This window comes from Mastacembelus armatus, chromosome 10, assembly GCF_900324485.2.
Source record: "Mastacembelus armatus chromosome 10, fMasArm1.2, whole genome shotgun sequence".
NCBI lineage: Eukaryota > Metazoa > Chordata > Actinopteri > Synbranchiformes > Mastacembelidae > Mastacembelus > Mastacembelus armatus.
Genome location: NC_046642.1, coordinates 15,270,134 through 15,284,797, shown reverse-complemented (window position 1 = coordinate 15,284,797; position 14,664 = coordinate 15,270,134). Strand labels below are relative to the sequence as shown.

Sequence of the window (14,664 nt, the reverse complement as noted above, 5' to 3'; positions counted from 1 at the left end):
TGTCAAGTCTGCTTCAAGGCTTTTTACTCCACAAAGTAATTAGGTCAATTATTGGCAACAAAATAAGAGTTTGGTAATCAGCTTTAACAGAGCTTGTTATCTATGCATGTCCTCATTTCTATCCTGGCTCTGCTCTCTGGTCCACTGCTTGATACAAGACCAAGCTTTGAAAATGGAGAGAAAAAAAAAATGTGGAGGAAAAAAAGCTGAAAAGCAGATGGGAGAATGAGGGATTTGGTGCCTGAAGGTAGAGCAGTGAACATTTAATATGAAATGCAGTTTTTTTTGTTTGTTTTTTTTCATTGACATTTCTTGTAATAGGAAATGAAGAGATTGGTTTTCTTTTGACTGTTGTATTGTCACTGAAAATTAACATTTTACTCCGCAATAATAGGAGGGCACGTACCCTTTTCCTCACAGTTTCCTCGCATGAATGTCATCCGAGACTGAGAAAACATTTTGACATGAACGGAAAATACAACTCAAATAGAAAGAAAACCTTTTTTTATTTGACAAATCAATTTGCTTTTTGCTGAACACTTTAAATTTCAGTGTTGTCTACTCTTGCAGCGACACACTGCAGCAGGTCTAACATACTGACTCAGATGTCAGCAGCACTTCGTCACACTGAAACACAACATTGCGGTTCCTAGACATTTCAAACACATTTATTGTCACTGTCAGACATTCTGCCAGAAATACAACCTGAACCCTTCTAGCTCAGGTGAAATCCTGCACTACACTTCCTTGCCCACCTTTTCTCAACTCAAAATTCACTTTAAATGAAACTTTCTTATAATCCGATTAAAGTAACTACATTTGTTTCACTATATCGGCATTTTCTTGTCATTAGCTGGAACTTTTGTTGGATTTTAAGTGCCTTCAGTGTGTGTTTTAGTCTGAGGTATATGATGTGCAGACCTGTCCTGAGGCTATATCTGAAAACCACCATCTTTCTCAACTTCAGTTATACTCACTAACTATAAACTGCCCTCAGAGTGCCCTTGCTACAGTGGTGTACATTGGGCTTTGGCTGGCTACAGCGTAATCCTACCCTGTTACACGGGTATTCATTTACAATAAGTAAAAAGCTATCATCAAAATATGCAACAGCTTCAACTAATACTGAACTGAATATTAAGAATAACGTTATTGTTTACAGAACACTCAAAACATTATCCCCTAAGGTGACCAACACGTTTTTTGGGGGAGTAAACAACATGTAGTCATGATGTGAAGTCTGTCCCAAGAAGTGCTTCACTGGATAATTATTCTTAAATATGTAATCGAGCAGAGAAATGTCAAAGAAGCACACTAGGTGAAAAAATAGAGCAGTGGGCTGCAAGTGATGTAACACCTCCCACCTCCTCTGCCCTCCCAGCGTGGGTGATTAAAATACTGAAAGCTCCATTGCACAATCAATACACACACTTCATCCAGCAACCTTTTTTTTTTGGTTTTTTTTTCTGTCTACAAGACTTCTTGATATTTGAGCTTTTCTGAAACGACTGTATGGCACATTTTGAAACCACATGATACTGGACACATTTAATAAACACTGAAGAAAATCAGATTTTTGTGTTATACGTTTCTCGTGTGCTGGGGCTGCTCGTATTCCTCAAGGCTGATAAGATGTCCAATTATTTGGTAATTTAATTCAGAGGAGCAGGAGAGAGTTCGATCTGCTCGAGTAAGCAGGCAAAGTATAGCACTGTACATGATGGCCAATCTTTGAAGCCCTTTCCCTTATGCCCTTATGACTGGTTCAATAGCCATACAGAGACACCAGGGCGCTTATTTAACAAAATTAGCTCTTGGATACAGTATTGTGCTTCACCAAGGCAGATGCAATATGTAGAGTACAAAATGGAAATAGTACATAGAAGGTATCAGTCTCTGCAGGAAAGGAGGCTGAGGGGATTGCTGCGGTGGAGGACTGGGGACTACAACTAAATGAAACGGCGGTTTAAGCGAGGGCTTGAAGATGAGGAGTGATGGATTTAGGGTTGAGGGGGAGGACTGCAGATTCAACCTGCAGAGAAGGTATGAAGAGTCAGAGCAGCTGCTGGGCACTGTTCATAGGATAAAAGCTGGAGGCTGCAGAGAGAGATGGAAGGGCACAACATCTACGGTACATCTACTGCTGCAGGAGCCTTCAGAGAGAGAGAAAGACAGGATGGCTGGAGACTGGAAGGGGGGTACTTGGAAACAGGATGGGGAACGAGGGGAACAAAGCCGATAGTCTCACTCACGGTAGAACACATATTCAGTGTAGCTGGTCCAGATCTTGTCGTCCGTCTGCTCGTGGGCAAAGGCGCAGGTTCCTGTGGAATTACAGGCCACCATGTGGAAGCCTGCATCAGCCAGCTTGTCAAAGGCCTGCTCCAGAAAGGTGAACTTGAGATAGTAGCGGGATGTATAGCGCTCAGGGGGGCGGTCAGGGTCACGGCTCTCGTTCAGTGTCTCCCCGAACACCTCTTTGGCCAGGGAGGTCTTCCCACACACCATGATCCGTGCCACCCGGCGAAATTTGGCATCAGTGTGGCTGTCGCGGCCCAGGGTGTACGAGCCTCGGTAGCCAATTGTGATGAACCCAGACCGTTTGCCGTCCATGGCACCGGGCACCAGGCTGGCACAGGCAGCAGCAGCAGCACCCAGTGAGCCAAGGTTACGAGCAGTGTCAATCCCAGGTGAGGAGTCCTCTGGGTCACTCTGACATCCCTCGTCGCCCAGGGAGTTCTGCTTGCTGATTTTGGGTGCCAGGAGCTTGACAAGCTCTGGCAGGTTGAAAAACTCAGCCTCCCTCTGAAGACGCCCACGCTCAGGAAAGTGGTCTGGAAGAACCAGCTGCTGGTCCCGCATGTAGTCCAGGATGTAACGGAACAGGAAACCATCACGGTCCACAAAGAAGCGCCCCTTTGTGTCTCTGGCCAGTCCTTTGGTTGACTTTCGGCTGAACATCTCCCATAGCAGAGAGTCTGGCACACTTGTTAGAGTAGAGTAGCGGGTTAAATACACCTGACCACCAACATTGAGCTCTATGATTTCTGGGAAGGGTACTTCGTCCCCAGATATGCCACTATCTGGTAAAGCCATGGCTGACTCCTGCCACACAGGTGCACTTGGCTGCAGCTTTAAAAAGTCTCTTGGTAGCAGTGAAAGTTGCAATCGCAGGCCCTTGGCGCAACACTTTCAGCAGCAACACCGTTCACAGTGGATGAGGAGGCCTGTCAAAGCTGCGGCGGATCGCAGCGAGCGGCTAAACTACAGCGCACAATTGATAAGCGCGCAATAAAAGCTGGCTGCCACTCTCACAGCAGCCAGAGAAGCACAACAGTCACACAAGCACGCTCTCTATTCTAACTACAGTGTTTCCCCATAACTAGACTACTAAAACATAGCGCAAAGTGGTTCAGGCTGCGTTTAATGTAACCGTCGTGTCCATGTCCTTTACGCACAAAATGACTTGGTTTCCTTAGGATGAAACTCTGCTTTTCGCACCAGTTTGAGCAGGGAACACACGATCTGCACAACTGTCCATAACGACTTCTCTTCCTCTAATATAGGTCGCCTACCCCTGCGCAAACAGGATAAGGTGGGCCAACTTCAATTAAGCAATCCATAGTTAGTGATATCTGTAGGTGCCCAGCCAAACAGCCAGGAGACAAAGACGATGTTCCAGATGTAGTGGGAGATGATGAAGGTGAATAAAAAGATCTCAGTCTTTTCCATCACTGACGGTTCAAATTTACGCGAGCTGGTCAGCTGTTCGGTCCCTCTGCTCCTCTCTCCTGTCAGACTGTAACTCTGCTGCAACGTAAAGGAGGATACAGCGTTATTCATCCCGGTTAACCACGCCCACCCGCGGTGACGCGCCTCTGCTGTGATCCAGGTCAAAATATCCTGCACCCCTGAGACCCGAGGGAACCGCACGGCAGCTTGTTCGCTGTGTATTCTTAATTATTAGTTTAAAGTCTTCAAAGTTTGATTTAAATCTTAACTGCACCACACAAATGCCACAGTATCCATCTAAAGGAGGGCTCCTTCTTGGAGTTTTTCTTTTTATTCACACATTTTAGATAAACAGACCTTACAGAAATGAGATGATAAAATCGACCAAACCGGTCGTCCCCAACAGTCATCCAGTAAGTAAGTATTTATTTTGTTTGTTTATTCATTTATTTATTTTGTCAGTGTGCTTACTTGTTCAAATAAACAGTAAAACAATAGCACTTGCCAGTTCTCATTTACTGGAGACCCATTAAAACCCAGCCACTGACTTGGAAATGAGCGTGCACTTAATTTTCATGCTTTTATTTTTAGGAGCATGCACGATGATTAGTGCCTGAACAGGGATAGGATAACAGTGCCACCTAGTGCGCACTCAAGTGGAAATGTTTCCTCTTAATTCAGTTATTCAAATGAATAACATGTCCTTCTGATCAGATATAGCCTATAGTGGCCAGAGATGGAAGAACAGAGTGGGATATTGTATTATTGATAGCACTTTCCAGCAGCCTATGTAGCAGCATTAAGCATCATATGAAAAGGTTGAACACACTATAATCTAGTTCAATCATATTTCATGTAAAGGCCCCTTGAGTGAAGGTTGTTGTATATAAAGAATGAATGGCAACACTCCTCTAATTAGGAGAAGTAAAGACATGAAACAGTTTTCATAGAACTGATAATTGTTGAAATACAGTGCGCACTGACAGTATCAACTCTTAGTAATGAAAGTGTATGTGCCAAGAAGTATTACATCATACTGTGGGAGTGGGAGTCATTTTAGTTTACAGCACTGACCTTTAATTTGGTGCACTGGCCGGAGAGTTAACTCATGATCCACTTTGGAGCTTTCTCTGGATTCTTGAATGTTGTCTGTTGTTACCGTGTGAGCTCTGTGGCTGTTACAATTGAAACTGTTTAGGACCTTGAATTTGACGAAACGATCTCAACTCTGATTTTTTTTTTTCCACACTGAAGTAAGTCAGATGACACAACCTATAGGAGCATGTGAGACAGAGCCCAGGCTGCCTTGTATTTATCGGGGGTGGGGGGTGGGGGGGGTTTACCCCCTCGCTGTTTCTTTTCTCTCTGTCATGTATCATAAAGTACACGGTCCTTTCTCTGACTAATCAGCAGGCCAATTTTGCCTGTCTCCAAGCAATCTGGCGGTGATTTCCCCTGAGGGTCCCGCAGTCTCCAGCTGGCTTGCAGTGCCACGCAGCCTTGACACCGACAATCTGGATCGGATGACTCTGGTTATGTAGGCAACTGCAGGATCTGGAGGTAATATGGCAGCTTTGTCTGTCAGTGAGTCACTGATACAGTCTCAGTTCCACTTGCTGTAACACAAGGCCATATGTAAACATTAAAAATAACATACTCTAATGCGGAGAGAGTCATATCTAAATATTTTGGGCTCATTGTCAACTTTTAACTCATGCCACAGATTTGAAGTGATTCCATTTCTTTAATTGTTGTATATGAATCATCACCTTTTCACACACTGACTCCACAGCATGTGGCCCTGGATGTTTACTGGCAGTTTCATCATTCTAATCACATCCACGGCACAGCCCATTGATCCTCGGAAATATGGACAAAATGACTACATCAGATAAATTTGTTTGACCTTCTGCTATGACTGGATTATCTGTGTACATCTGTCAGCTCCCATCACGGTGATGGCCCTCAGAGGCTGTCGTACTGCGTATGTGTTGGCAAAGATGATGGGAGACTGATAGTGGATCAGCATACTCAGGCAGGAAATAAGAAAATGTACTTACAGCTGCTAAATCTGCATGTATCCAGAAAAAAGTAGACATGCTACTTACATCGAATTCTTATCCAGTGTGGGTAGCAAAACAAAGTAACTTAGGGAGGATTTCATAAATATGCCTCCATATTGATCTCTGTGTCCTCAGCAATTCTGCTGACACCTGCAGCAGTAAGTGATTTATGAGATTTTATGTGGGATCAACGAAAATGAACTGTTACACCTATTTTCACAGGTGTTTTCGCAGTGCCCATGTGAACCCATCAGCGCGCCCTCATTTCCTTCAGGACGGGCCCATCGTACATCTTTCATGACAGAAGACGCACAAGTGTCTGCAGCACGTCTCAGTGAGGCTGTCAGGAAAGAGTCGTACCGCCTGGAAGTCAGGCGGCAGATGCAGTTAGTAAATAATGAGACCGTGTGAGTCAGTCGCTATAATAGATGTACAGCACATTAATGAAATTAAAGCTGACATTGACCCAAGGAGGCTGCCCTGCCTAAGCAACCTACACACGCCCCTGTTATTACAGCAGCATTTTTAATCAAATCACTTTCTTCTTGACTCATTTACCACTTCCCCCTCTCTTTCTATATTTACACCCAAATCATTTAATCGTTCTGTTTGTTTCCTCCTTCTCCGTGGCCACTTCCAGACTAATCACATTCATTCTCCCTATGAAATATATAATGTACACAGCTTTGACAAATGTGGTTCTACATTTATCACTATCTCTCCTATTGATCCTTCTTGTCTAATCCTGAAGTTTGGGGTTTGACTATGTTTAAGCGCATTGCTGATATTGATTGTTTGAAAATGGGAAAATTTAAAAAAAAAAAAAAAGGTTTAACTAAAGTACAATTCAGTTTCAGAATCACTGGCTGCTGTAAAGTGTCTCACAGGACACATTTGCAGTTCAGTTTGAAGTTGGTGAAAGCTTTTGGTTTGTTGCGACATTAGGAAGGTGGAAAATGACTCAGCAACTGACTTTTTCACGGAAGACATTTATAATGTATCACAGCAAGAGTAGCACAGGTGTAAATAATCTATTTCATGATTGTCGAAGTGCATGCAGCTTGTTCAATTTCAAGGTCATTTAGGTTATTGAGTTTAGCTGATTAATAATTCAGGCTTTATCTGTGCAACTGCATCAGCTCCAGCTCAGCTATTTCCAACCTGGCAGATTGTAGCGATTTTCCTCTGATTATTGTTTGAACTTTCTGAAAAAGCCTGTGAGGATCTGATTTCTCCTTGAAGCACTTGGAAACCCCAGTGTTAACAGTTTTTGTTGGACCTAGATGTAGAGATGGAGAGGCTCATCATGCGGTAGGACTGTATCATAACATTTAGGAAAAAAACATTCTTAGTAAACCAGCACGCACACAAGTTCAATTCAAAAGTGCAAAACTCCGGAGGCTCAGGTTTTGGTGTCTCTGGATTTCAAATCCAGAGATTTAATGATCAATTTCATCTTCCAGCAGTGGTGTCTGCCTGGGTAGCACTTAGAGCTCAGCCTCTTCATACACTAAATCCTCCATGTGTGCCCAGATGTGCTGAACAATGAGCTGCCGATCAAATGAAACTTTGAATTTCCTTCTACTTACTAGCTGATGTCTTGTTGGCCGCCAGAACCACAGTTACTAAGGATTACCTGCATATTTCATCACTTCTCAATAGTTGACTGAAGTCATACAATCACTACAGATTTTAAAACTGTGAGATCAAAACAGGAGGGCAGAGTGAAGAATCATTTTTATCTCGGTCAAATCTACCTTCCTGCAAAATGTCCTCCTAGAACCAGGTCCACCAATATATTAAAGGAAGGATTTCTGAAATGTACTGTGAATCAACTGTTGACACCAGTTCAAAAGAAAAAGGATTTGCCTCTTTAATTATGTACATGCATATTGTATGCCCAGGTTAAATAAGGACAATTGGACCTTTAAGATGCCATGTGATTCCTTATTGCAGGACAGAAAAGACAAAAAGCATAAAAAGATAATTGTTTATTTTGGTTCTTCCCCACCAGTAGTTTATCCACAATCTGACTGAAAGAAAATATAGACTAAGTTACACGTAATGCAAGGATTTTTAATATATACCACAATTAATTTAATGGAGACAGCATATGTGCATATTTTAAAAGACTAATGCCAATATGATGACCACTGAATCCAAGGGAATAATCCCATGCTTGGGACCGGGTTGGGTTATTGAGGACTGTAGGACTAGGGTCTGGGGAAGTTGTTAGTGAGCACAAACAAAACACGAAACCCAATCACTTATCCATAGAACAAAACAAATGGTTTCACCCACCACTTTCAATGACAATTCACTTTTGATGCAGTCATGGATCATGCCCACTTGCTAGAAGTAACACTCAAAACAATCTTGAACTTTACCCACCCACAAAGCTCTCTCCTTGTTTATTCCACAGGGATATACATATATATATCCCCATGCATGTAATTAAATGTAATTAAAATACAAAAAAAATGTTATTAAAGTGCTTTCTACTGACTCAAACACACAATCTCAGAGAGAATGGTATTGATACAGTATGTTTGAGAGTTAAAAATCACTTTTTTTTTTGATTCACCAGTGCTTAAGGGATAAAGACAACAGATGTAAGGCATGATTGCAATCATGGTTAGCTGAGATCTGGGAGCTAAACTGCGTCATAGGTAATATCACACATGTGCAACTTACAGTGGCAGTCAGATATAACCACTTCAGAGTTATCAAATGTGAAGCTATTCAAACATCTGTCATGGTCATATAATAACTCATTTGTTAATTATCGGCACTATGATAGATCTTATATCAAATTTCAAAAATGTGTTGTGTACACTAAAGGGATAGTCTACTAATATACCCATTGCACCTTTTTCCTCCTTGCTAGACACTGATCATCTGACAAGAAAATTTCTGACTCAACTTTAAGACATATTTAACAGAATAAAGGCTATATTTTACATGATTCATTTAATGGAACTGCAAATGTTCAGACCTGGGAGGAAAATCCAAAATGACGGAAGTCCATCTGTTAGACTTAATGAAATATCTTCTTAAGGTGCGGAATGTGTGTCAACGTCACACTCAAAACCATTTATGAACCTCTTAAAATATCAGATGACACTGAAACTAAATGTCATGGCAAAAGCTGGAGGAAATAAGATACTTGGTGGTATTATGGAGGCAAATGTCTCCAATACTCATTCCACATCATCTGAAGAACTGGCATGATGTTCACAAAGCACCGCTTTCTCTTTTACAGGACACAGTCATCAGCTTGCAGCATTTCAGCTGAGTGGGTATAAAAATATAGACATTTGAAACCCTGAATATATGTTCATATGTGATTTTTCTGCAACAAAAGAAAAAAATTTACAGCTGTCCCACTCAGTGTACACACAAGTCTTTTTTTTAGACTTCACCCCCATCTAAAACATGTAGTTGCATTACTGCTGGGGGCAGAGGTTTACACCCATTACAACATTGAACACAGAAGGGCAATTAAAGCCTTCAGTCTACATCCGTCATTTCTTTGTTAATACACTAAAATTACCTCTTGGTGTGTGACACAGATTTACTCAGGAAAAAGGAGTGTGTTTGTGTGTGCAATGGCATTACATCAACATGTCTTTGTGATGCCTGGCTATGTGCTGGCTCTTCTCCGAAGGCCTCCTAAAGCCCTTGGTGCAGTAGTCGCAGCGGTGGGGATAGTCCTTTGTGTGTATGGAGATGACATGACGTTTGAAGCCAGAAGCGTCTGTACTGTTATATTCACAATACTGGCACTGATAAACCTTTCTACCACTGTGTGTCTTCATGTGCTTCTTCAGCTCAGCGGGCTGCCGGAAGCCTCGCCGACATCGCTTGCACTTGAAGGGGAGGTCCTTTGTATGTAAGGACAAGATATGGCGACTCAGGGTGAAGGTGTCGGGAGCGTTGAAGTTACAATGCCTGCACTGGTGCACCTTGTTGCCCTTGTGTGTCTCTGCATGTTTCTTCAACTCCGAGGGCCTGTGAAAGCCTTTCTCACACACGTCACACTGATGGGGAAAGTCCTTTGTGTGAACAGAAATAATGTGTCGTTTCAGATCACTGGAGTTGGTGCTCTTGTGCTCACAGTGTGGGCATTGGTGCGTCTTGTGGCCTTGCACCATCTCTATATGACGCTGGAGCTCCCGTGCATCAGCGTACGCTTGGGGACAGTGGCTGCACTTGAATGGCAGATCTGCGCCATGCTTGCTCTTGATGTGAGTCTTTAGGTTAGACTGATCAGCACAGCGGAACTCGCAATGTGGGCAGTGGTAGGGCTTCTCACCTGTGTGGGTTCTCATGTGTTTCTTCAGCTCTGACGGGTGGCGGAAGCCTTTGGCACACTCAACACACACGTGTGCAAAGTTCTTACTGTGCACAGCCAGCAGGTGGCGGTTGAGCAGGCCCTGTTCGGCTGTCTCATACTCACAGTACTTGCAGTGATGCAGTTTGGGCTCCCGGTCCTTGACAATGAGTTTGTCAGACCCCAAGGGGCTTGACTCGTGGTAGCGTCGTGCATACTCAGTATACTCAGGAGATCGCTCACTGTTGTGACTCAGCAGCTTATGACTTTCCAAGTGGTTGTGGAAACTGATCTTCTTGTTGGTCGTAAAGTCACAGTCTGTACACTGGTACTTCTTTTTGAGCAGGTGGTCTGGGTGGTTCTTCATATGGCATTTGAGGAAGCCTCGTGAGCGGAACTTCTTTCCACAGATGTGGCAGGGGTATACAGTCAAAGGCATGCCATCAGGTCCAATGATAACAGCTAGGAAAATTTGAAAACAATTAAAAACTGCAGTTTGAATTAAGTCGTATTTTATTATCTGATGGCTCATCAGTATCATATACTGATCATACCAGTCTGACACTGCCGTGTCTCTCCTTTCTTCTTTTTCTTAGCTTTGGGTTTCAGGACACGGTTGGCACCCAGCCCCTCTCGGATTTGCAGAAATGGTGTAGCTGTTCCATTCTTCACCTGATCAGTGGTGTTACCTGTACAGATATGACAGTTGACATTGCATTATGAATAGGATTGATCAACAATATTTTATTTTACCTTACTTTACAAGACCTGTTCTTGCTTGATAAAACTGTCATGCTTAAAATATGTATTAATGTATGTATTGATCCAAGTCTGGAAAATTGTTGTACAAACACCTTGTTGAATGAGTCATCTAAAAAGTAATGCTGACACACTGCGGTGTCCTCTTACTGATGTACTTTCGACATTCAAAGACACCTTTTACTGATTTACAACCACACAAACTGGATGGAAAGCTGTTTCACAAAGGAGCATACTGATGCCATCATCATCGTCATCATCATCACTATCATCGTCATCATCCTCTTCTTCTTTTGGATGGTTCTTGACTGCCATGTAGACCATCTTGTCACGACCAACTCCCAGTCTGCCCGATGACACTGCTTCCAAATCGGGATGGCCATTCTGGTAATCATCTTCTGTTATGACCTCCGTTCCACCTGGCAATGGAAGGAATAATAATTTAATAAATGCTAGGATCCACATTCTTCTGTACAAAACAAATCCAGATGTTAAGCAAATTTAAAAGTCACTTGCCTAAATCGTCATCTGCTTCGGCTTTAAAGATGTAGACTTTGATGACCTCAGAGCCATCCTCCTCTTTGGATTCCCTGTTTTCCATTACCTCAGTGCTAATCTCAAGGGGAGTGTCTCCTATGTCCAACTTCTCTCCCACCTCATCCACTATAACAACACAAATATCACGGGTTATGTAAACTCGCAACAATATGCACCACATTGCGTAAGAACAGTGTTTATTGATCTGAGTTGTGTTTTCATATGGGAAGCAGTCTTACAGGAGATCATTAAATAATCCTCAGAGCTGCTTCTTGCATCATCATCCTCATCTGTCTGCAGGGGAACAGCCTCAGCTGGCAGCTGCTCATGGATTATGGTCTCAGAGTTGCCCTCTGTCACCATCAGGCCTTCTGACACAAGCTGGTGGTCCAGGGTGTTCTCTGGGTGCTCAGACAGCAGCTCTGCCACAAACACCTGGTCTGACATGTCATCATGGTGGTGGTTTGAGTCTTGGATGAGGTCTGAGGTTAGGACATGGTGGTGGTGGGGGTCCAGAGCTTCTTCTATTGCAACCTCAGTCCCCAAGATGTTCTCAGGCATGATCACACTGTGTTCTGAGGGCACTATATCTTCAGTAGTCATTTCATGAGCCTGTACCCCTTGAGACTGTAAACCTTCCACATCTACCTCCAGCCCTTCAACAACCTCAGCTTCTAAACCCTCTACTTCCACCTCCTCCTCAAGGCCCTCAACAACATGAGCTTCTAGGCCCTCAACATCCACCTCAGTCTCCAGGCTTTCTACCACTTGTGCCTCAAGACCCTCCACTTCGACCTCCCCCTCTAGGCCTTCGACAACCTGAGCCTCCAGCTCAACCACCTGTGTCTGTAGCCCTTCAGCCACTTCTGCCTCTAAGCCCTCGACATCTGCATGTAAGCTCTCCACCACTTCGGTCTCCAGACCTTCAACTACCTCAGTCTCTAGGCCTTGAACCACCTGAGTCTCCAAACCTTCCACTTCAAGGCCATGCTCCAGGAGGATGCCCTCGTCTGTCATCACATCAGAGAGAAGCATACCCTCAGGCACAGACACCACAATATGCTCCCCATCAATGTGAGCCAGACCCCCCATGCCTGCAACTGAAAACACAAAAACAGAGAGGGACACATGACAAAAAGTTTCAAACAACTAAATGACAAGGCCACAAGGGGCAGCTCTTAGCACTACAAGCTGCAGCAAAGAGCTGTAAGACTGGTCATGTAATGTTACTGTGACTTTGAGGGGTGTGACCCAATAAAGCTTATTAACAAATGTATAGAGAACAACATTTCACCCTACACAACCTCCCACGCCTGCAAGAAGAAAGGGACAAAGCATGCACATCTTATATGCATTTCACTGTCCTGCACCATGACTACTATTTTCTTATGTCTATACCAAGGGTGTGGCTTATCTATGCTTCTCACATGCAAACACACAGAGTAAAGTAGACAAGACAGTTATGTGCAAAAAAAAAGGGGTGGGGGGTGGACAAATATTGTCATTCCTAGTCAGCAGGTCTGTAGATACATAATTAGTATTTATAAGTTTTAGTTTTAATTTCCACCTTTGGGGAAATTTGTCTTGGATTACATGTTGCATGTTGAAAGTAAGGGCTGTTTACAATATAATGGCAGTCCTAACTGACAACCTACCAAAGTCTTGCATGATCATAGCGTGGGGCATCTTTAGCTCCTGAGCGTGTAGTTCCAACACCCCTCCTCCTTGATCCATGTCTTCACTCAGGGAAAAAAAAGACTGAAAATGTCAGTGTACACTGTGTTAGCTGTTCCCTTCCACTTTGTTGGTGTGCATTACAAAAGTGAAAGTGAATGCAATCTGCAATGTCACAGTGGCCTGCATTTAATTACATACCTTCACATTGGACGACAAAAACCTCAGAATAAAACCAAGAGGGTATATGATGTGCTTCCTTCCATCAAGGTAAACAACCCCTCTGACAAAAAAACAAACAAACAACAGGTGCTTATAAACATGCTGATAACATCAGTCAATTCATCAAAGTCTAACTGTCAGTGTTTAAAAAGCAAACCTCTCTCACTGGTTCTGATTTATAATATGGACCCTGGTGCCACCACAAATAGTAAGCTTCAACTTTGGTATTTATGCTGTTGACCACTGGCTCCATCCACTGCCTCTCCAGAGTACTACAGGCAGTCTGGACCTGAGGATATACATTCATACACCTAGAGCCTAGCTGAGACAAAGGGCTGTCTCGCTCAGTATGCAGGGGGATGAGCTCACAGGCAGAGGCGCTGGATGTTGTTGGAAGATGAATCATACTTGTTTTTGTGGCAGGACATAAAGTGTCGTCTCATGACTGTTCAAAATAAGTCAAATGTGTAGTGTCTGCATTGCTCCATAGTGACGTGAAGGGTGCCTGATTCCCACGGATAGCAATGTTAATTTAACCTATCAATGTGCTGCCACACGTTTCATTAAAAAATGGGAAAAAATAAATATCTCGTACTTTGGACTCTCTGCACAAAAGCACACATGCCCTGAGTTTATGGCCGCCAGTGAAAGTACCGCAGACGTTGTGCAATGCTAACGCCCTCCACCCACCAGAGCTAACTAGCAAGCGAGCTAGAGCTGTTCCTCAGGGCGCCATTTTGTTTTAGCATCATGGCTAATTCAAAGAATGCGGTAACCGATCGCTGTGGCCATTGAAGCATCAATTACACCCAATATTGCAATGTTAATAAAGCCACTGGCACAAGCATCAAACCAAGACGCATCAGGAGTTTATTTGTTTGCATGTCGCCGTAACCTGCGCTGCGACAGCCGTGCGTCCGGCTAGCTAGCTTGCTAAGCTAGGCGGCGCAGCTGGTGCCGCATTATCTTCCATGTTGTTTTTCCAAGAGGCTGAAACAGGCCCGCTGCGGCCGACTGGGCCCTTGCGTCTTATTCCACGCACCTTTTTAATCGAGTCAAAATAATTTTACCTGATAACGTCGTCTTCCGACTCTATCGGTGTTTCGTTCCCTTCTCAGTTTAGTCTGTTATTGTTTTGTTTTATTTTTGACGGTAAGCTAAGTGCGGCCTGCACTTTTGGATCCCCGGGCACTCTTTGCTAGGCCTCGGCCAATCAGCTTGCTTCCTGACAAGCAGAGGGAGGGCGGGGGGCAGACGATGCGTGGCCTCGTTTACCGCTGATCCTTTGCTATTTGCGTCATGCATAAGAGAGCAGAGTTACATTAACGCAGTCATTCACACTAT

At 43.6% G+C, this 14,664-nt stretch overlaps 2 protein-coding genes across 4 annotated transcripts; both read right to left on the bottom strand.

Moving 5' to 3' along the window:
• Positions 1-487: 487 nt before the first annotated feature.
• On the bottom strand, positions 488-3,790 carry kctd12b (potassium channel tetramerisation domain containing 12b). The gene has a single exon (XM_026331272.1). It carries the CDS (start codon positions 3,094-3,096, stop codon positions 2,245-2,247), a length of 852 nt encoding a protein of 283 aa, XP_026187057.1. The 5' UTR covers positions 3,097-3,790; the 3' UTR covers positions 488-2,244.
• Positions 3,791-7,771: 3,981 nt separating this feature from the next.
• On the bottom strand, positions 7,772-14,613 carry znf711 (zinc finger protein 711). Of its 3 annotated transcripts, none has more exons than XM_026330320.2 (8): positions 14,391-14,613; positions 13,300-13,381; positions 13,080-13,165; positions 11,664-12,524; positions 11,404-11,550; positions 11,124-11,306; positions 10,683-10,817; positions 7,772-10,590 (listed from the first exon to the last, which is right to left on the bottom strand). In XM_026330320.2, the coding sequence occupies exons 3-8, from the start codon at positions 13,156-13,158 to the stop codon at positions 9,410-9,412; spliced, it is 2,586 nt and encodes an 861-aa protein (XP_026186105.1). In that variant the 5' UTR covers positions 13,159-13,165; positions 13,300-13,381; positions 14,391-14,613; the 3' UTR covers positions 7,772-9,409. The 3 variants fall into 3 exon arrangements, with proteins under 3 accessions (XP_026186105.1, XP_026186103.1, XP_033181296.1); XM_026330318.2 differs by having other exon boundaries at positions 13,080-13,182; positions 14,391-14,612; XM_033325405.1 differs by having other exon boundaries at positions 13,080-13,160; positions 13,300-13,379; positions 14,391-14,612.
• Between the last annotated feature and the right edge of the window lie 51 nt (positions 14,614-14,664).